Raw genomic sequence first — 20,657 nt, forward strand, 5'->3', positions numbered from 1 at the left:
TATATCCACAAACATTCACTCCCTCCCCACTGACGCTCAGTAGCAGCAGTGTGTATTATCTACAAGATCCACTGCAGAAATTCACCAAAGATCCTCAGACAGCACCTTCCAAAACCCCAACCACTTCCATCTAGAAAGACAAGGGGAGCAGATATATGGGAACACCACCAACTCCAAGATCCCCTCCAAGCCACTCACCATCCGGACTTATAAATATATCCTTCACTGTCGCTGGGTAAATATCCTGGATACACCCCCCCCCCCCCCCCGCACCCCTCATTGCATAGTGGGCCAACCCACAGCAGCAGGAATGCAATGGTTCAAGAAGGCAGCTCACCACCACCTTCTCAAGGGCAACTAGGGCTGGGCAAGAAATGCTGGCCAGCCAGCAATGCCCACATCCCACAAAATGAATAGAAAAAAATGCACAGGCTGAGGGATGCCCTGATAGAAGTCTACAAAATTATGAAATGCATAGATAGGTTTGACAGCCAGAATCTCTTTCCCCAGAGTTGAGGTGTCTAATACTAGGGGACATGGCTTTAAGGTTGGGGGGGAAGCTTAGCAGAGACATGAGGGGCAAGTTTTTTGCATGGAGTGTAGCAGGAGTCAGGAACACTCTGCCTGGGATGGTGATGGTGGTGCTGGCAGATACGATTGGGCCAAGGGAGGGAGAAGGGATTAGTTTAATTTGGTGTCATGTTTGGCACAACATCGTGGGCACATAGAACAGTAAAACACAGGAACCGGCCTATGTTCTATATTCTAAACCCTCCCGGACACACTTAATAAATTCTGCTACTTCTCAGCCCCTGGCACAAAAGGACTCCCAGCCAATATTGGGAAAGTTAAAATTACTCAAACAGTTCTTACTATCTCTGACTAAGTTATAACCCCACTGCAAAGCCTCTTCTAGGGATGACGGCTTTGAAGAACTTACCCTCCTCCCTCTAGAAAAGCCGAAGTAGATCTCTCTCCCACTGCAACACTCTGGTATTTTAGATCTCCCTTCCCCATCCCCCATTTCTGAAGAAGAGTCCCGAACCAAAAAGTCAACTTTCCTGTTCCTCTGACGCTAACTGGCCCACTGTGCACCTCCAGCTCCACACTGTGTTATCTATGCTCCAGAATCCTGCTGTTTTTACATCTTTCCCTGATTTGGGTACACATCAGTTCCTCTAGTTTTTCCTTTCTTAACCTGTATCCAAATCCAAATCCAAATTTTCGCCTGAAATACTATCAGTACATATTCCTTGTTTATTAGTTGGTGAAGCAGTTTGATGAAGATGTTGAAATTGTTAGATGAAGGTCGTGATGATGATAGATGAGGGCCATGCAGTTCATGTTGCCTGAGAATGAGGAAATGAGAAATGGCAAAGATAGGGAGAATATAAAGGGAATTTGGGAGTAATGTGAAGGAGAGGAAGTTAACACAACTTCAAGGCAAACACAGAGAATGCTGGAGAAATTCGGCTGATCTGGCAACATCTGTGGAGAAAGAAACAAAGCTAACTTTTGAGTCCGATATGTCTCTTCCTCAAATTTTTATTTAATATTACATTCTAGTGACTATGAATGACTCACCTTCTTGTCTCCACACTTTGTTCCTTGTCGAATGAGGTCTGGAGAAATGGAGTCAGGTAAATTCGAAAATGTCCCCCTGCATTTCATTTGCACACCGTTAATCACAAATTCGGTGGTGGAATAGTGTACATTCCCTCCCCGGACTGGAGAGGAATTTCCACCCTTACACTGAATCTTCCCACACTTTACATCTCTGTAGGAGAGAGACAAACAACTTTCAGCTTCATGTACACTAGTTGACATTAGTTAGCATTATGGCCAGCTTGGCCAGTCTTCTGGCTGTTAAATTGAGGCCGATCAGCGATCCTATGTTTCCCAAAGGATGACAGTGAAACAACAGCAGCAGTGGTACCAGCTGGAAACAGCTCCTGTTCCACACACAGCCCTGCATCTTATCAACTCGGAATGGCTGAGGCTTGAACATCTTGTGACATCAGCTTACAATGTGAGCAATCTCAGACTTTCTCAGACAACACAGTAAATCAGAGCTTTGAGACTCAGCAATTGGCACAGTAAGGCTGTGCTCATCTAAACACAAATCTGGTTGTGAATCCTATTGGATTGCATGAATAGGTTGGAGTGGTAGTTAGTGACAATGAGGAATTTACAGGAGTCAGGGCTGTGATGGATAAAATATCCTTTAATGTCACTTGTACTGCAATACAGAAGTGTAGAAGTGCAGTGAAAAGTTTTCACAATGGCTGCCTTTTAATGGCACCATCTTAGGTATAAGTACCTAGGCACAAATCTTACCGATTAAAGTGGTCTTACACAAAGGCAATTAAAGGAAAGCGTAAGAATTACTTATAGAGGTAGCTGCAACATGGTGAAAAGGATTTAAATTACAGTCCAATAAACGCAATTCAGCATGTGGCGCCAGGCCCAAGTACAGCAATTGTCCTGTATCACTCCAGCCTCCAGTCCGCTCCTCACCGACACTAAACAGCAACCAGGTAAGTCACGCTGTACCAGGATTTGTATTGCAGACCCTCCGTCGCCGTCTCAGGCTGCATGTTCCTACGCGCTACCTGCGCAAAGTTCCATGACTGCTTCCCCATATCCTGCTGCGGGGTTCTTGCCCAAGCTGCTGCAGGACTCGCTGCTCATGGCATTCTGAGGCATGAGGGCTCATTGCTCTGGACTTGTTGCCGGCTCCGGTGCTGAGAGGAGAGAAGGAGGAAAAAGAAACGGGGGAAAAAAAGGAGGAAAAAGAACAGGTGAGCACAGGAGTTCTTACAGAAGCATCTGACTCTGCTGCCATCTTGCAGGAGTACTATCTTGATGGATGGTAGTTTCAGGAAGGTAGAAAAACCACAGCTGAATGGGTTACCTCGAGGAAAGACAGGAGGGATAGGCAAGGAGTGCAGGAGTTTCCTGTGGCTACCCCCATCTCAAACAAGTATGCTGTTTTGGAAAATGTAGGGAGTGAAGGCCTCTCTGGGGAATAGAACATAGAACATAGAACATAGAACAGTACAGCACAGAACAGGCCCTTCAGCCCACAATGTTGTGCCGACCATTGATCCTCATGGATGCACCCTCAAATTTCTGTGACCATATGCATGTCCAGCAGTCTCTTAAATGACCCCAATGACCTTGCTTCCACAACTGCTGCTGGCAACGCATTCCATGCTCTCACAACTCTCTGCGTAAAGAACCTGCCTCTGACATCCCCTCTATACTTTCCACCAACCAGCTTAAAACTATGACCCCTCGTGCTAGCCATTTCTGCCCTGGGAAATAGTCTCTGGCTATCGACTCTATCTATGCCTCTCATTATCTTGTATACCTCAATTAGGTCCCCTCTCCTCCTCCTTTTCTCCAATGAAAAGAGACCGAGCTCAGTCAACCTCTCTTCATAAGATAAGCCCTCCAGTCCAGGCAGCATCCTGGTAAACCTCCTCTGAACCCTCTCCAAAGCATCCACATCTTTCCTATAATAGGGCGCCCAGAACTGGACGCAGTATTCCAAGTGCGGTCTAACCAAAGTTTTATAGAGCTGCAACAAGATCTCACGACTCTTAAACTCAATCCCCCTGTTAATGAAAGCCAAAACACCATATGCTTTCTTAACAACCCTGTCCACTTGGGTGGCCATTTTAAGGGATCTATGTATCTGCACACCAAGATCCCTCTGTTCCTCCACGCTGCCAAGAATCCTATCCTTAATCCTGTACTCAGCTTTCAAATTCGACCTTCCAAAATGCATCACCTCGCATTTATCCAGGTTGAACTCCATCTGCCACCTCTCAGCCCATCTCTGCATCCTGTCAATGTCCCGCTGCAGCCTACAACAGCCCTCTACACTGTCAACGACACCTCCGACCTTTGTGTCGTCTGCAAACTTGCTGACCCATCCTTCAATTCCCTCGTCCAAGTCATTAATAAAAATTACAAACAGTAGAGGCCCAAGGACAGAGCCCTGTGGAACCCCACTCACCACTGACTTCCAGGCAGAATATTTTCCTTCTACTACCACACGCTGTCTTCTGTTGGCCAGCCAATTCTGTATCCAAGCAGCTAAGTTCCCCTGTATCCCATTCCTCCTGACCTTCTGAATGAGCCTTCCATGGGGAACCTTATCAAATGCCTTACTGAAGTCCATATACACCACATCCACAGCTCGACCCTCATCAACCTTACTAGTCACATCCTCAAAAAACTCGATAAGGTTTGTAAGGCATGACCTACCCCTCACAAAGCCGTGTTGACTGTATTTGATCAAGCCATGCTCTTCCAGGTGGTCATAAATCTTATCCCTCAGAATCCTTTCTAACACCTTGCAGACGACAGACGTGAGACTTACCGGTCTATAATTGCCGGGGATTTCCCTATTTCCTTTCTTGAAGAGAGGAATTACATTTGCCTCTCTCCAGTCCTCAGGTACGACTCCAGTGGAGAGCGAGGATGCAAAGATCTTCGCAAGTGGCATGTAGCACTGACAGTCAAGTTTCTGGTACTGAGATAATAAAATGTGAGGCTGGATGAACACAGCAGGCCAAGCAGCATCTCAGGAGCACAAAAGCTGACGTTTCGGGCCTAGACCCTCCCTCTATACTTTCCACCAACCAGCTTAAAACTATGACCCCTCGTGTTAGCCTTTTCTGCTAACTGGCATGGATTGGATAAACAGACCAGCTCTTATCCCTGGGGTGGGGGAGTCCAAAGCTAGAGGGCATAGGTTCAAGGTAAGAGGTAAAAAGATTTAAAAGGGGCCTAAGGAGCAACCTTTTTTCAACAGAGGATGGTGCATGTATGGAGTGCCCTGCCAGAAGCATCTGGATGAGTGTATGAACAGGAAGAGATTACAGGGATATGAGCCAAATGCTGGCAAATGGGGCTAGATTTATTTAGGATATTTGGGGCAGCACGGTGGCTCAGTGGTTAGCACTGCAGCCTCACAGCGCCAGGGACCCAGGTTCGATTCGAGCCTCAGGCGACTGTCTGTGCGGAGTTTGCACATGGCTAAATGGATTGGCCATACTAAATTGCCACGGTGTGTGGGTTATAGGGGGATGGGTCTGGGTAGGATGCACCAAGGGGCAGTGTGGCTTGTTGGGCCGAAGGGCCTGTTTCCACACTGTAGGGAATCTAATCTAAATATCTGTTTGGCATGAACAAGTTAGAGCGAAAGATCTGTTTCTGCACTGTGTATCTCTATGAGTCTACAAATTGTTTCACAGCATCCAACACTCGCGGGAAAATAGAAATGGACGTGGCATTTCAAAAGTGGCTGAACCAATGTCTTGTACGGCTGTAAAATGACCTCCCAACTCTTATACTCAATGCACTGATCAATAAAGGCAAGCACACCAAACACCTTCTTCACTATGCTGTCTACCTGAGACTGCACTCTGAGGTCTCTTTGTTCACCAGCACTCCCTAAGACATAGAAACATAGAAAATAGGTGCAAGAATACACCATTTGGCCCTTCATGCTTGCACCACTATTCAATACAATCATAGCTGATCATGCAAACTCAGTATCCCATTCCCGCCCTCTTACCATTGGGTGCATAAGTCCTGCCTGATTTGCTTTTCCAGAACATAGAACATAGAACATTACAGCACAGTACAGGCCCTTCGGCCCTCGATGTTGTGCCGACCTGTCATACCGATCTCAAGCCCATCTAACCTGCGCTGTTCCATATACGTCCATATGCTTATCCAATGACGACTTAAATGTACCTAAAGTTGGCGAATCTACTACCGTTGTAGGCAAAGCGTTCCATTCCCTTACTACTCTCTGAGTAAAGAAACTACCTCTGACATCTGTCCTATATCTTTCACCCCTCAATTTAAAGCTATGCCCCCTCCTGCTCGCCGTCACCATCCTAGGAAAAAGGCTCTCCCTATCCACCCTATCTAACCCTCTGATTATTTTATATGTTTCAATTAAGCCACCTCTCAACCTTCTTCTCTCTAATGAAAACAGCCTCAAGTCCCTCAGCCTTTCCTCGTAAGACCTTCCCTCCATACCAGGCAACATCCTAGTAAAACAAGGCACCTCACATTTATCTTGATTAAACTCCATCTGCCATTCCTTGGTTCATTGGCCCATCTAATCACGCTCCCTTTGTGCTCTGAGGTACTATCAGTGCCACGTGCTAGCGAGGGTAGGAATAGGGGGCTAGAGCAGATGAATGCGTCGCTAAACAGCTGGTGCAGGATACACATATTTGGATCATCAGAATCTTTTCTGGAGCAGAAGTGACGTGTGTAAGAAGCATAGGTTATGCTGGACAACAAAGCGCGGTGCTGGATAAACACAGCAGGTAAAGCAGCATCTTAGGAGCACAAAAGCTGGCGTTTTGGGCCTAGACCCTTCATCAGAAAAAGGTAGCTCATTGGGGATGATCTAATTCTGCAGGCAGGTGCTGAGGAAGGTGATGTCGCTGCGGTGCCTGGTTTGCTTCAAGGCATGGTCGAGCAGTTTCAAGGCCAAAGAGATTACAAGAGCGTTGCAGTGGGAGACAGATCCCCTCAGGTTTGTCTGAAGGGAGGAGGGTAACTGCCTCAGGTTAGGCATCCCTGGAAGAAGCTTCACAGTGGGGTTAAAATTGTATCAGAGATAATGGGAACTAAAGATGCTGGAGAATCTGAGACAACAAAAGTGCGAAGGTGGATGAACACAGCAGGTCAAGCAGCATCTTAGGAGCACAAAAGCTGACGTTTCGGGCCTCCTCTACATTGGGAAAACGAAGCGTAGATTGAGTCACTGATAATGGGAACTGCAGATGCTGGAGAATCCAAGATAATGAAATGTGAGGTTGGATGAACACAGCCGGCCCAGCAGCATCTCAGGAGCACAAAAGCTGACGTTTCGGGCCTAGAACCTTCATCAGAGAGGGGATGGGGTGAGGGTTCTGGAATAAATAGGGAGAGAGGGGGAGGCAGACCGAAGATAGAGGGAAAAGAAGATAGGTGGAGAGGAGAGTATAGGTGGGGAGGTAGGGAGGGGATAGGTCAGCCCAGGGAAGACGGACAGGTCAAGGAGGTGGGATGAGCTTAGTAGGTAGGAGATGGAGGTGTGGCTTGGGGTGGGACGAAGGGATGGGTGAGAGGAAGAACAGGTTAGGGGGGCAGAGACAGGTTTGACTGGTTTTGGGATGCAGTGGGTGGAGGGGAAGAGCTGGGCTGGTTGTGTGGTGAATTGTGGGGAGGGGACGAACTGGGCTGGTTTAGGGATGTGGTGGGGGAAGGGGAGATTTTGAAGCTGGTGAAGTCCACATTGATACCATTGGGCTGCAGGGTTCCCAAGCGGAATATCAGTTGCTGTTCCTGCAACCTTCGGGTGGCATCATTGTGGCACTGCAGGAGGCCCACGATGGACATGTCATCTAAAGAATGGGAGGGGGAGTGGAAATAGTTTGCGACTGGGAGGTGCAGTTGTTTGTTGCGAACTGAGCGGAGGTGTTCTGCAAAGCGGTCCCCAAGCCTCCGCTTGGCTTCCCCAATGTAGAGGAAGCCACACCGGGTACAGTGGATGCAGTATACCACATTGGCAGATGTGCAGGTGAACCTCTGCTTAATGTGGAATGTCATCTTGGGGCCTGGGATAGGGGTGAGGGAGGAGGTGTGGGGACAAGTGTAGCATTTCCTGCGGTTGCAGGGGAAGGTGCCGGGTGTGGTGGGGCTGGAGGGCAGTGTGGAGCAAACAAGGGAGTCACGGAGAGGGTGGTCTCTCCGGAAAGCAGACAAGGGTGGGGATGGAAAAAATGTCTTGGGTGGTGGGGTTGGATTGTAGATGGCGGAAGTGTCGGAGGATGATGCTTTGTATCCGGAGGTTGGTGGGGTGGTGTGTGAGAACGAGGGGGATCCTCTTTGGGCGGTTGTGGCGGGGGCAGGGTGTGAGGGATGTGTTGTGGGAAATGTGGGAGACGCGGTCAAGGGCGTTCTCGATCACTGTGGGGGGAAAGTTGCAGTCCTTGAAGAACTTGGACATCTGGGATGTGCGGGAGTGGAATGTCTTATCGTGGGAGCAGATGCTGCGGAGGCGGAGGAATTGGGAATAAGGGATGGAATTTTTGCAGGAGGGTGGGTGGGAGGAGGTGTATTCTAGGTAGCTGTGGGAGTCAGTGAGCTTGAAATGGACATCGGTTACAAGCTGGTTGCCTGAGATGGAGACTGAGAGGTCCAGGAAGGTGAGGGATGTGCTGGAGATGGCCCAGGTGAACTGAAGGTTGGGGTGGAAGGTGTTGGTGAAGTGGATGAACTGTTCGAGCTCCTCTGGGGAGCAAGAGGCGGCGCCGATACAGTCATCATTGTAACGGAGGAAGAGGTGGGGTTTGGGGCCTGTGTAGGTGCGGAAGAGGGACTGTTCCATGTAACCTACAAAGAGGCAGGCATAGCTGGGGCCCATGCGGGTCCCCATGGCCACCCCCTTTGTCTGTCGGAAGTGGGAGGAATCGAAAGAGAAGTTAGTGAGGGTGAGGACAAGTTCGGCTAGGCGGATGAGGGTGTCGGTGGAGGATGACTGGTCGGGCCTGTGGGACAGGAAGAAGCGGAGGGCCTTGAGGCCATCTTCATGCGGAATACAGGTGTATAGGGACTGGATGTCCATGGTGAAAATGAGGTGTTGGGGGCCAGGGAATTAGAAGTTCTGGAGGAGGTGGAGGGCGTGGATGGTGTCACGGACGTAGGTAGGGAGTTCCTGGACCAAAGGGGAGAAAATGATTGACTGACCGCTTCGCAGACATCTACGTTCAGCTCGCAAAAAAGACCCTGAACTACCTGTTGCCTGCCATTTCAACGTACCACTCTGCTCCCTGGCCAACATTTCTATCTCTGTCTTGCTACAGTGTTCCAGTGAAGCCCAAAGCAAGCTGGAGGAACAACACCTCATTTTCCACTTGGGGACCCTACAGGCCTCTGGACTCGATATTGAGCTTAATAATTTTAGGGCCTTAATTCTCCCAGGACCCAGACACCCCACCTGACACACCAGGCTTTGTTACCTGTTTAAATGCCCCTAATGTGGCTGAGTCAACGACATTGTCAGGCAGGGCGTTCCACGCTCTTACCACTCTCTGAATTAAGAACCTGCCTCTGACATCTGTCTTAAATCTATCACCCCACAATTTGCAGCTATGCCCCCTCGTACAAGTTGACGTCATCATCCTAGGAAAAAGACTCTCACTGTCTACCCTATCTAATCCTCTGATCACCTTGTATGTCTCTATTAAATCCCCTCTTAGCCTTCTTCTCTCCAATGAGAACAGACCCAAGTTCCTCAGTCTTACTTCATAAGGCCTTCGCTCCAGACCAGGCAACATCCTGGTAAATCTCCTCTGCACCTTTTCCAATACTTCCACATCCTTCCTGTAATGGGGCGACCAGAACTGTACGCAATATTCCAAGTGAGGCCACACTAGCGTTTTGTACAGTTGCAGCATGACATCACGGCACCAGAACTCAATCCCTCTACAATAAAACCTAACACACCGTATGCCTTCTTAACAGCACTATCAACCTGGGTGGCAACTTTCAGGGATCTAAGTACATGGACACCAAGATCCCTCTGCACATCCACACTACCAAGAATCTTTCCATTGACCCAGTATTCTGCCTTCCTAGTATTCTTCCCAAAATGAATCACCTCACATTTATCCGCATTGAACTCCATTTGCCACCTTCCAGCCCAATTCTGCAGTTCATCCAAACCTCCCTGCAACCGGCAAGATTCTTCCACACTGTCCACCACTCCACCGACTTTCGTGTCACCTGCAAACATACTAACCCATCCACCTATGCCTGCATCCAAGTCATTTATAAAAATGACTAACAGCAGTGGTCCCAAAACAGATCCTTGAGGCATACCACTAGTGACCTGACTGCAGGCTGAATATTTTCCATCAACCACTACTTGTTGCCTTCATACAGAAAGCCAGTTTCTAACCCAAACTGCTAAATCTCCCTCAATAAGCATATGGATAATGATGGGATAGTGTAGGGGGAGGGGCTTCAATTCATTCACAGGTCAGCGCAACATCGAGGGCCGAAGGGCCTGTTCTGCACTGTATTGTTCTATGTTCTAATCCAATGCCTCCACATTTTCTCCAATAGCCTACCACGTGGAACCTTATCAAAGGCTTTACTAAAGTCCATGTACACAACATCAACTGCCTGACCCTCATCCACATGCTTGGTCACCTTCTCAAAAAACTCAATGAGGTTTGTGAAACACGACATGCCCTTGATGAATCCATGTTGACTATCTCCAATCAAATTGTTGCTTGCTCGATGATTATAAATCCTACTTCCATGCTGTATGGCTCTCTGACCATCCTCTGCATTAAATAGTTTTTCCTCACATCCCCTTTCATCTTTCTGGCACTTCACTGGAATCTAAGACCCTTAGTTTATGAACAAAAACTAAGTTGCTGGAAAAGTTCAGCACGTTTGGCAGCATCTGTGTAGAAAATATCAGAGTTAACATTTTGGGTCCAGTGACCCTTCCTCAGAACTGATGGTGGCTGGGGAAACATCAGTTAAATGCAAAAAAAAAGAAGGGGGATGGGTCGGGAGTGAGCCATAGGATATAGCCTCAAGATAGAGAAGAGCAGTTGGACTTACAAAGATTTGATAATGATCAGGCTCGGAGGGTGAATAGTTGTTAAAGGGGGCTATTTGTGACTAATAATAGGTGGTGTGTAATGATGGGCTTTCAAGGCCTGGTGTGTCGGTTAGGGGGCTGGGACATGGGAGAGTTTAGGCCCTAAAATTATTGAACTCAATATTGGGTCCAGAGGGCTGCAGGGTCCCCAAGTGGAAAATTAGGTTCTTTCAGCTTGCGTTGAGCTTTGCTAGAACACTGCAGCAAACCAGAGACAAAGATGTTAGCCAGGGAACAGGATGGTGCGTTAAAGTTATAGGCAACAGGTAGTTCAGGGTTTTTTTTTCCTGTCACTGTTACTTTTTAAACTCTCTGCCAAGGGATACAAGTTCTTCCTGTCTACTCTATCTCTGCCCCTTACAATTTTTTTATACCTCAATCTCATCACCTGTCAGCCTTCTCTGTTACGAGGAATATAGCACCAACATCTCTAATCTCTCCAAACAGCTACAATTCTCCAGCCCTGGAAGCAGTGTAGTAAATGGCACCAGATTGTGGCAACAAGACATTTTTCTCTGTATCTTCAAGGTATGTGTGACAATAAATAAAGTATTAATTCATTCATCAAAACTTCTCTGCAGTTTCCCCAGAGCAATTATGTCCTTCCTGTAACATAGCGACCAGAACTGCACACAATGTTCTGGTTCTGGTCTCACCAGTAGCATGATTGTTTAAACCAGAATTTTGAAACAACATGAAACATATATATTGTCAACATTATGTTTGATATAAAATTCCAAGCAATTCGATAAAAGCCAAATTTTTCAGCCAAACATACTTGTTTTGGCACTTGATGTAATCATTATTCTCATTCTTGCCACAGTTTCCAAAGGGGCTTCCAGCTTTATTTGTAAATGAGTAACATATATCTTCAGCAGATCTTGCACCTATCAGAGAGAAAGGGGAGAATTACAGAGATTCCTCAAACCAGAAACTGCTCTAAACTGTTCCCTGTCACAAAGTCATCTCCCCAGCCCAACCTCAGTAAGCAGGGAGTGGTATCTGGGAGAAGGGAGACTCAGAGTTAGAGATGGAGAGAAAAGTTTCTGATGCAAAAGCTACTTCTAATAAAGACAATGTGGACCCATACAAATCAAGCTTGAACTTTTTAAAATGAGACACTGCTGAGGAAATGCCGCTGGATGCAACAGCAAAAAGGGAGTTTGGATGAAGTCACACAGACCGGAGAGCTCATGAGACAGAGAACACACACATGATCAAGTGTCTGTGTAGAATAAGATGATTGCAATTCTGCACTCTGAGGGAGAGAGAGCAAGAGAGCGATAATGAAAGAGAATATGTGACCTGGCATGAAGCCAGAGCCCATATTCCCTCTGGCTTTCTTTACAATTTCTCTCAGCAATATATGTGCTGAAAACACATCCACTTTACCACTAAAATCCAGTCCAGTGTCTCCAGTAAAGGGAATTTAGCTAGCCACAACTTCTCCAGAAAGACACCTGGAAGTACCAGAGCAGCTTGTGTGCAGAATAACTCTGGAATCAGATCTCAATCTGTGATTTATTCACTTTGCATAAGTTTGACAATTAGCCAAGGTGTTGCTGATGCAATTTAAACCGGATGCCCAAGATTTAAACAAACAAAGACATTGGGGAACCCAGTTCTGAGGAAGGTCACTGGACCCGAAGCGTTAACTCTGATTTTTCTTCACAGATGCTGTCAGACCTGCTGAGCTTTTCCAGCAACTTCCGTTTTCATGACTGATGCTGGGGAGACAATAGCCTAGTGGTATTATCATTGGACTGTTAATCTGAAGACCCCGATAACATAATGGGGACTCAGGTTTGAAACCCACCACAGCAGATGCCAGAATTTGAATTCAATAAAATACCTGGAATTAAGAATCTAATAATGAACATGAATCCATTACTGAATGTTGGAAAAACCCATCTGCTTAATGTCCTTTAGGGAAGGAAACTGCCATCCTTACCTGGTTTGGCCTACATTGAGCTCCAGGCCCAAAGCAATGTGGTTGACTCTGAACTGCCACTGGGCAATTAGGGATGGAAATAAATGCTACCTAGCCAGCAACATCCTCATCCCATTAATGAATAAAGAAAGCAAAGAAAAAATTCCAGACGAATGTGGAGGAGATTACAGAGAGAGGGAAGTTGAGAGATTTTGGGAAGATATGAAATAAAATGAGAATTTTTAAATGAATGCTTACTTAATTAGATGCAAATAACCATGGGATAACAAAATACAGGACAAAATTAGGCCATGCAGCCCATCAAGTCTGCCCTGTCATTTAATCATGGCCACGCGCACAAACATGCGCACCTGTCTTAAACATGTTTTCCTGTTTCATCAGCATGTCCTTTTGTAGTTTAACTCTATCCTCCAGTCAGAGCACTGGTATGGCCCTGCACAAAATCCATTCTGTGACATCCTGGAAGCTACCTCCAACACACCATCCTAGAATCATATCTGCAACCTTACAAATGTCTGCCTGATCCCCTAACTATTGAATCTTCATTTACAATCCATTTCTAGTTGTCACTTGAGAAGGTTGGGGTGAGCTGCCTTCTTGAACTGCTACAGTCCACCTGCTGTGGGTTGACCCACAATGCCCTTAGCGAGGGAATTCCAGGACTTTGACCCAGTGACAGTGAAGGAACAGCGATATATTTCCAAATCAGGATGCTGAGTCACTTGAAGAGGCACTTGGAGGTGATGGTGTTCGCATGCACCTGCTGCCTTTGTCCTTCTAGATGGAAGTGGTAGTGGGTTTGGAAGGTGCTGTCTAAAGATCTTTGGTGAATTTCTGCAGTGCATCTTTTAGAAAGAAGAATAGAAATTCATTGTCATGTACTTTTTCATGAAAAATATAGAGAAAAGTTTTATAATTTGCCTCACAACACACCTACACTAATGACAGAAGTTACATAGTACTAAAAAAAGAAAAATTAAGACAACGTTTATCAGTTAGTTAATGTCTCCCGGGTTCAGGGAAAGACAATTAAAGGGCAATGGAATATGTGGAGGACATATCCGAGATGAGACCACCATTCCAGGATGAGACCACAATGCCGAGCCACTAGAATACTGGGCTAGAAGCCTCAGCCGAAGAAGACTGCCATGCTGGGTCAAGAGAACCAGTCCTGGACAAATCATACAAAATGACAACTCCCTTTGGCAGTTCACAGCAAGGAAAGTACCTAACATACTCAATCAACCCACACTTGTAAAACTTGCAACACAATGTCCAACATCAAATGTGAATCAGAAATTGGATTATAGCTGCTGGCTAATCCATAACTTGCAATAAATTACACTGAGAACAAATTTAGGAATGCTAGTTTGATTCAAAGTGTCGCACACGTGTAAGTACTAGAAGCTATGTAATTTACTACTGGGCCTTGTGCTTTACAAACAGAAAGAATACCTGTTTCAATTCACAAAATAAGTGACAATCATTCACTGGTTCATTTGCCAAGGTAATTCTCTAAGAATGAGGGAATAGATTGAAGATGTGGGGGTGTTCTCCCAGGAGAGAAGGCAGAGAGGAGATCTGATTGAAGCTTTCAAAACCAGGTGCTAGCTGGATACAGTAGGGACGGAAAAGCTGTTTCTGCTTGTAAGAGAAACAAGAATGAGAGTACATAGATTTAAAGTGATCTGCAAAGGAAGCAAAAGGTGACACAAGGAAGAAAAGCATTCATAAAAGACTTGAATGGCATTTAAAGGGGCACCGGACAGTTTTTCGGATAATAATTTGTGCAGGGATACGGGGGAAATGGCGGGAAACTGACACTGGATTAGAATGACAATAGACAATTGATAATTATTAAACTACTTCAGACAGGTGTTCACCTGTACAGCCACTAAGGTGGCTTACTGCATCCGTGCTCCCGGTATGGCCTCCTCTACATCAGTGAGACCTAGTGGAGGCTCGGAGACCGCTTTGTAGAGCACCTGCGTTCTGTTCATGACAAATGTCAACACGTTCCAGTCGTGAGCCACTTCAACTCCCCCTCCAACTCCCTGGACGTCATGTCCAACCTGGGCCTCCTCCACTGTCACAATGATGCCACCTGGAGGGGCAGCACCTCATATTCCGCCTTGGGAGACGACAGCCCAATCGCCTAAATGTGGATTTTACTGGTTTCAAAATGTCCCCATTCCCAGCCTCATCCCATGACCAAACTTCTCTCTCATCCCCTCCTCCTTGACCTGACACAACCTGTCCGTCTTCTCTCACACCTATCTGCTCCTCCCACCTCATCAACCAATCCCCACCACTGCCTACCTGCACTCACCTATCGCTATCCCACCTATCTTCCCCAGCCCCACCCATCCTCTGTCCGTTTACTTCAGAGCTCCCTTCCCCCTCCCACATTTCTGAAGAAGGGTCCCGACCCAAAACGTCAACTTTCCTGCTCCTCTGATGCTGCCTGGCCTCCTGTGATCTTCCAGCTCCACAGTGTCATTTTTCTCTTTCTCTCCTCTTCCTTTTCCTCCTATGATTCTCTTCCAGGTGCTGATTGACATTTGGACAAATAAGGACAAACTATCCCAGGATACAACACACAGCTGCTACTGAATGTCGGTGGTAGAGGGAGTGGATGCTTGTAGACATATTGCCAATCAAGCATACTGCTTTGAGTCAAGCTTCTTGAGTGTTGCTGGAACTACACCCATCATCTCACCCGTTCCTTGCCCAGTGACATTTCGAATACACCACTACCTCTCCTGCTCTCATTCCCGTACACTTGACAATGTCAAATAACAACTTCAAATAAATATTCATCGGCTGCTGGAAGTTACAAATATAAACAGCAGTAAGCCCACAAAAATTATTGTGGATCCTAGCAGTCTGAAACAAATACAGAGAATTCTGGAGAAACTCAGCATGTCTGGCAATGACAGTGCGCAGAGAGGAGCCGAGTTAACATTTCATCTTGTCACCTTTCATGGACCTATTTTCTTTCTCTCTCCAGATTCTACTCTGTCTGATGAGGAGTGATCACAAACATTTCCTTCCCCCGCAGGACACCTTTTACTTGCATCAAATTTACACGCTGTAAATTAACACTCTAACAATCCATTTCCGTGGTTTTTCTCTCTCTGCTTGCTGTCAAGTGGTGCTGTAAGAATAAGGCAGGCTCTGGTGCTGTGTACTCACCGGGACCCCAGATCTCCTGGCACTGTTCATCCGCAGACTGGCAGATACCATTGCTGCAGTATAAAGTCCCATTACTGCACGTGTGCCCATCTTGCAGATACACATTTTCAGGGCAATTAGAGAAATTTCCTGTACAGAACTCTGGCAGGTCACATTCTCCCATTGGCGCTCGGCACATTGTCCCTCCTGGAAGGAACTACAGAACAAAGCCTGCAATGAACTGTGATGACATTTTAACTGTGCGTACTTGTGGGGAGTCAGGGGGTGAGTCACTCACCACAGTATTTCTAGCCTCTGACCTGCTCTTATAGTCACTGTGTTTATGTGGTGAGTCCACTGAGTTTCTGGTCAATGATAACTTCTAGGGTGGTGACAGTGGCGAATTCAGTGACGGTAACACCATTGAATGTCAAGGATTGGTAGCTAGATTGTCTTCTTTTGGTGATGGTCGTAGCCTGGGCATTTGTGTGGCACAAATGTTACTTGCCACTTGTCAGCCCAAGCCTGGATATTGTCCTGATCTTGTTGCATTTGAACAAGGACTGTTTTAGAGACTGAGGAGGAACGAACGGAGCTGAACATCCCCACTTCTGACCTTATGATGGAGGGAAGGACATTAAAGAGCAGCTGCAGATGGTTGGGCCAAGGACAGTACCCTGAGGAACTCCTGCAGAGATGTTCTGGTGAGAGATGACTGGCTTCCAACAACCATAACCATCTTACTGTGTTAAGTATGACTGCAAACAGCAGAAAATTCCCCCCCCACCCCGATTCCATGCAATACTCGGTTTTAGCTTCAATTAAGAGAGGGATCGAGTTCCGGAACCATGAGGTTATGCTGCAGCTGTACAAAACTCTGGTGCGGCCGCACTTGGAGTATTGCGTACAGTTCTGGTCACCACATTATAGGAAGGATGTGGAAGCTTTGGAAAGGGTGCAGAGGAGTTTTACTAGGATGTTGCCTGGTATGGAGGGAAGGTCTTACGAGGAAAGGCTGAGGGACTTGAGGCTGTTTTCGTTAGAGAGAAGAAGGTTGAGAGGTGACTTAATTGAACATATAAAATAATCAGAGGGTTAGATAGGGTGGATAGGGAGAGCCTTTTTCCTAGGATGGTGATGGGGAGCATGAGGGGTCGTAGCTTTAAATTGAGGGGTGAAAGATATAGGACAGATGTCAGAGGTAGCTTCTTTACTCAGAGAGTAGTAAGGGAATGGAACGCTTTGCCTGCAACGGTCGTAGATCCGCCAACTTTAAGTATATTTAAGTTATCATTGGATGAACATATGGACGTACATGGAATAGTGTAGGTTAGATGGGCTTCAGATCGGTATGACAGATCAGCACAACATCGAGAGCCGAAGGGCCTGTACTGTGCTGTAATGTTCTATGTTCTATGAATGCTGCCTTGATGTCAAAGACAGTCATAACAATTCTGATTGGTTACCTGCCGCTGTATTAACCTGATAAGATCAATTCCACTATTACTCCATATCCCATCTCCGAGACCCCTCTTGTAGAACCATGGGTCACGGCGCAGTGAGATCTTACTTGGCAGTCTTTGCAACAGGCACCAGTGGATGGGCACTGTGCCCTGGGTTTGAGTTTACACGTCGATGGCTCACAGCAGGGGTCGGTACATTCCTGAGGGTAAAACACAGACAGAGAGGGAATACCAGTCACTGAGAAATCACTTCCACAAGGTAGCAGCACTTTCACTGTCTCAATTGCAGAAGCAAAAAACATCAGACATTGATGGTTGGAAATATAAAATCAGGATGTGCCATTTCAAAGGCGACTGTGAGATATAAAAGCTCATAGTTTAGGGGATACTATATCTGCATGGATAGAAGACTGTCTGGCTAACAGAAAACAGAGAGTTAGGATAATCAGGTCTGATTGGCAGCAAGGGATGAGTAGAATTCTGCCTGGAGTCTATGCTGAGGAGTCAGCCTTTTACAATGTATAACATGATGTAGGTGAAGGGGAGAAGGCATTGTAGCTAAATTCACAGAGAACATCAAATAGATGGGGAAGTACTGTGAATAAGTCATCAGGAAGTTCTTGTTGGATCTAGACATGCTCAGTGAGTGGTAGTAATCAGATGAAGTTTAATGTGAGAAAATATGAATCATACACTTTGGTAAGAAGAATAAAAGCAGACTATTAACTGGAGAACAAGTACAGATGTCTGAGGAACAGACAGATTTAGTTGTTCTAAGATAGGTTTGTTACAAATACAGCACCTAATTAAAAGAGCTAAGGGTACACCACACCACACTTTACAATGAGAGTAATTGAATATAAAAATGAGGATGTTACGCCTCAATCATATAAGACATTGATCAGACGTCTCCCTGAATACTACGTACAGTGTTGGTCTCCTTATTTAAGTAAGGATGTTCAACACATTTGAATAGTTGACTTTATACGTGTTGCCAGGAAAGGCAATGTCCTACAAACTGGGAGCAGGCCATGTTTAGGATCTGCAGGGTCATGCACAGATCCCACGCCCAGAGATCATAAGGACTGCGCCAAATCAGATCAGTGAAACTAGTCAGCAGCTACTATCACTGAGCCTTTCCTGATGCTGCGACTCTTGAGCAGGCTTATCTCCACCTCACCTTTGGGCTAACTCCTGGCCAGAGAACCAATGCAACTGGGTGATATGGCAGCTGGTGATGGGCACTAAGGAAGCAGGCAGCAGTGATGATGGCACAGTGGCAAAAGCATTCTCAGAGTTGACCAGTTGGTAGCTGGAGATTGTATGGGAATGTACCAGCTGGAAATGTAGCCTCTTTGACAAACAGCTAACACTGAATTGAACGGTGCTTTCGACACAGATGCATAGGAACCATGCAGGTTTTAACACAAGGTTCGCCCAGTGGGATCTCAGTATTGACAGAAGCTGTCAGGGTTGAGGGGGAATTCTGAACAGATTGCAGTAGTGCAGCAGGCCAGGGCTGATCAATCACTCAGCACTTCTGGCTGAAGATTGCTGCGAAAGCTTCAGCCTTATCTTTTGCACTGAAGTGCTGGCCTCTTCCATCATTGAGGATGGGGTTATTTATCGAGCCTCTTCCTCCAGTGAGTTGTTTAATTGTCCACCGCCATTCACACTGGATGTGGCAGGACTGTAGAGCTACAATCTCATCCATTGGTTGTAGGATCGCTTAGCTCCGTTTATCATTTGCTGCTTTCGCTGTTTGGTGAGTAAATAGTCCTATTTTCTGGCTTCACCAGTTTGATACCTTATCTTCAGTATGCCTGGTGCTGCTTCTGGCATGTCCTTCTCCACTCTCTGTTGAACCAGGGTTGATACCCTGGCTCAATGGTAATGGTTGAGTGGGGATATGCCGGGCCATCAGATTACAGATTGTGCTGGAGTACAATTCTGCTGCTCTTGATGCACCACAGCGCCCCACAATGCCCAGTCTTGAATTGCTAGATCTGTGTGAAGTCTGTCACATTTAGCATGGTGATAGTGCCACACAACACCAAAGAGGGTACCTCAGTTTAAAGTCACAGCTGTACAGCATGAAAGCAGATCCTTTGGTCCAACTCGTCCATGCCAACCAGATGTCCTGAATTCATCTGGTCCCATTTGCCAGCATTTGGCCCATATCCCTCTAAACCCTGAGATAACAAGGTGTGGAGCTGGATGAACACAGCAGGCCAAGCAGCATCAGAGGAGCAGAAAGGCTGATGTTTCGGGTCTTTCTGCTCCTCTGACGCTGCTTGGCCTGCTGTGTTCATCCAGCTCTACACCTTGTTATCTCAGATTCACCAGCACCTGCAGTTATCTCTCCCTCTAAATCCTTCCAATTCATATACCCATCTAGATGCCTTGTAATTGTACCAGCCTGCACCAGTTCCTTTGGAAACTCTTTCCACATATGCCCCAACCTCTGCATGAAAAAGTTGTCCCTTAGGTCCCCTTTTAATTTTTCCCCTCTCACCTTAAACCAAGGCCCTGTAGTTGTGGACTCCCCCTACCCTGGAAAAACGATCTTGAAAAAAAAGAATGACACCTCCCTGATTCAAATTCAAATCATTCATATAAATGACAAAAAGCAGCATACCCCGGCGCTGATAAGCTGCCCTCCACCGCCATCCTTTATCTCTTACCTTCTAACTAATTTCAGATTCCAATAGCTAGCTCTCTCTGGATTCCACATGGTTTAACCTTGCTAACCAGTCTACCATGTGAAACCTTGTTGAACATCTACCTCTCTGTCTTTATCAATCTTCTTTGTTACTTCTTCAAAAAGCTGAACTGAAATTCGCTTCCTCAAAGGTATAGTACCTGCTCCTCATGGTCCCTAGCAGGAATCCAGAGAAACATGAAATCTCGGTGCAATCGTTGCTCTTTAGACATCTTCATTATGTTCCATTCTTGACAGCCACTTTGTAAATTCAAGGAACAAACACACAACAGAAGGATTTGACAGTCCGTCAAGTTTAAATCGGTAAATCTTACAGGCTCACTGTTCCTCCAAGTGTGTAGCTTCTCTCCCAGTTTTACATTAATACTGGAGTCTACATGATTATTCATTACTGTCACAAACTAAGAAACAGTTGATCGAATGAACGTCACATTAAACAATCAAAATTAATATTGACAATGTAATGGACAGCCAATCGGACACACAAACACACAGTCTGTATGATAGCGAGGGGAATAACAGCTTTCAGATTCAGAGGTATTCCAGCTCCACTTCCACTACCTACCCCCATCTCTGCCCTACTTCACAGCCCCCAACAATCCCCTGCGCCCTGCCAGTGATCCCCTCCTTTGCCCTGGACAGCCACAC

The 20,657-nt window shown here is 46.3% G+C and overlaps 1 protein-coding gene across 7 annotated transcripts in view; it reads right to left on the reverse strand.

Annotated features, from left to right (window-relative positions):
* The window catches only part of LOC125467654 (disintegrin and metalloproteinase domain-containing protein 12-like), a 243,940-nt gene that overhangs the window by 96,311 nt on the left and 126,972 nt on the right, over positions 1–20,657 (reverse strand). For all 7 annotated transcript variants that reach the window (XM_059650847.1, XM_059650852.1, XM_059650849.1 and 4 more), the window contains 4 exons: positions 17,395–17,487; positions 15,846–16,041; positions 11,478–11,586; positions 1,585–1,777 (listed from right to left, as the gene is read on the reverse strand). In XM_059650847.1, coding sequence (XP_059506830.1) covers positions 1,585–1,777; positions 11,478–11,586; positions 15,846–16,041; positions 17,395–17,487 — 591 coding nt within the window. The remainder of the gene's footprint in view (positions 1–1,584; positions 1,778–11,477; positions 11,587–15,845; positions 16,042–17,394; positions 17,488–20,657) is intronic.

The sequence above is a fragment of the Stegostoma tigrinum genome, chromosome 1 (genome assembly GCF_030684315.1).
Source record: "Stegostoma tigrinum isolate sSteTig4 chromosome 1, sSteTig4.hap1, whole genome shotgun sequence".
In the NCBI taxonomy this organism is placed as follows: Eukaryota; Metazoa; Chordata; class Chondrichthyes; order Orectolobiformes; family Stegostomatidae; genus Stegostoma; species Stegostoma tigrinum.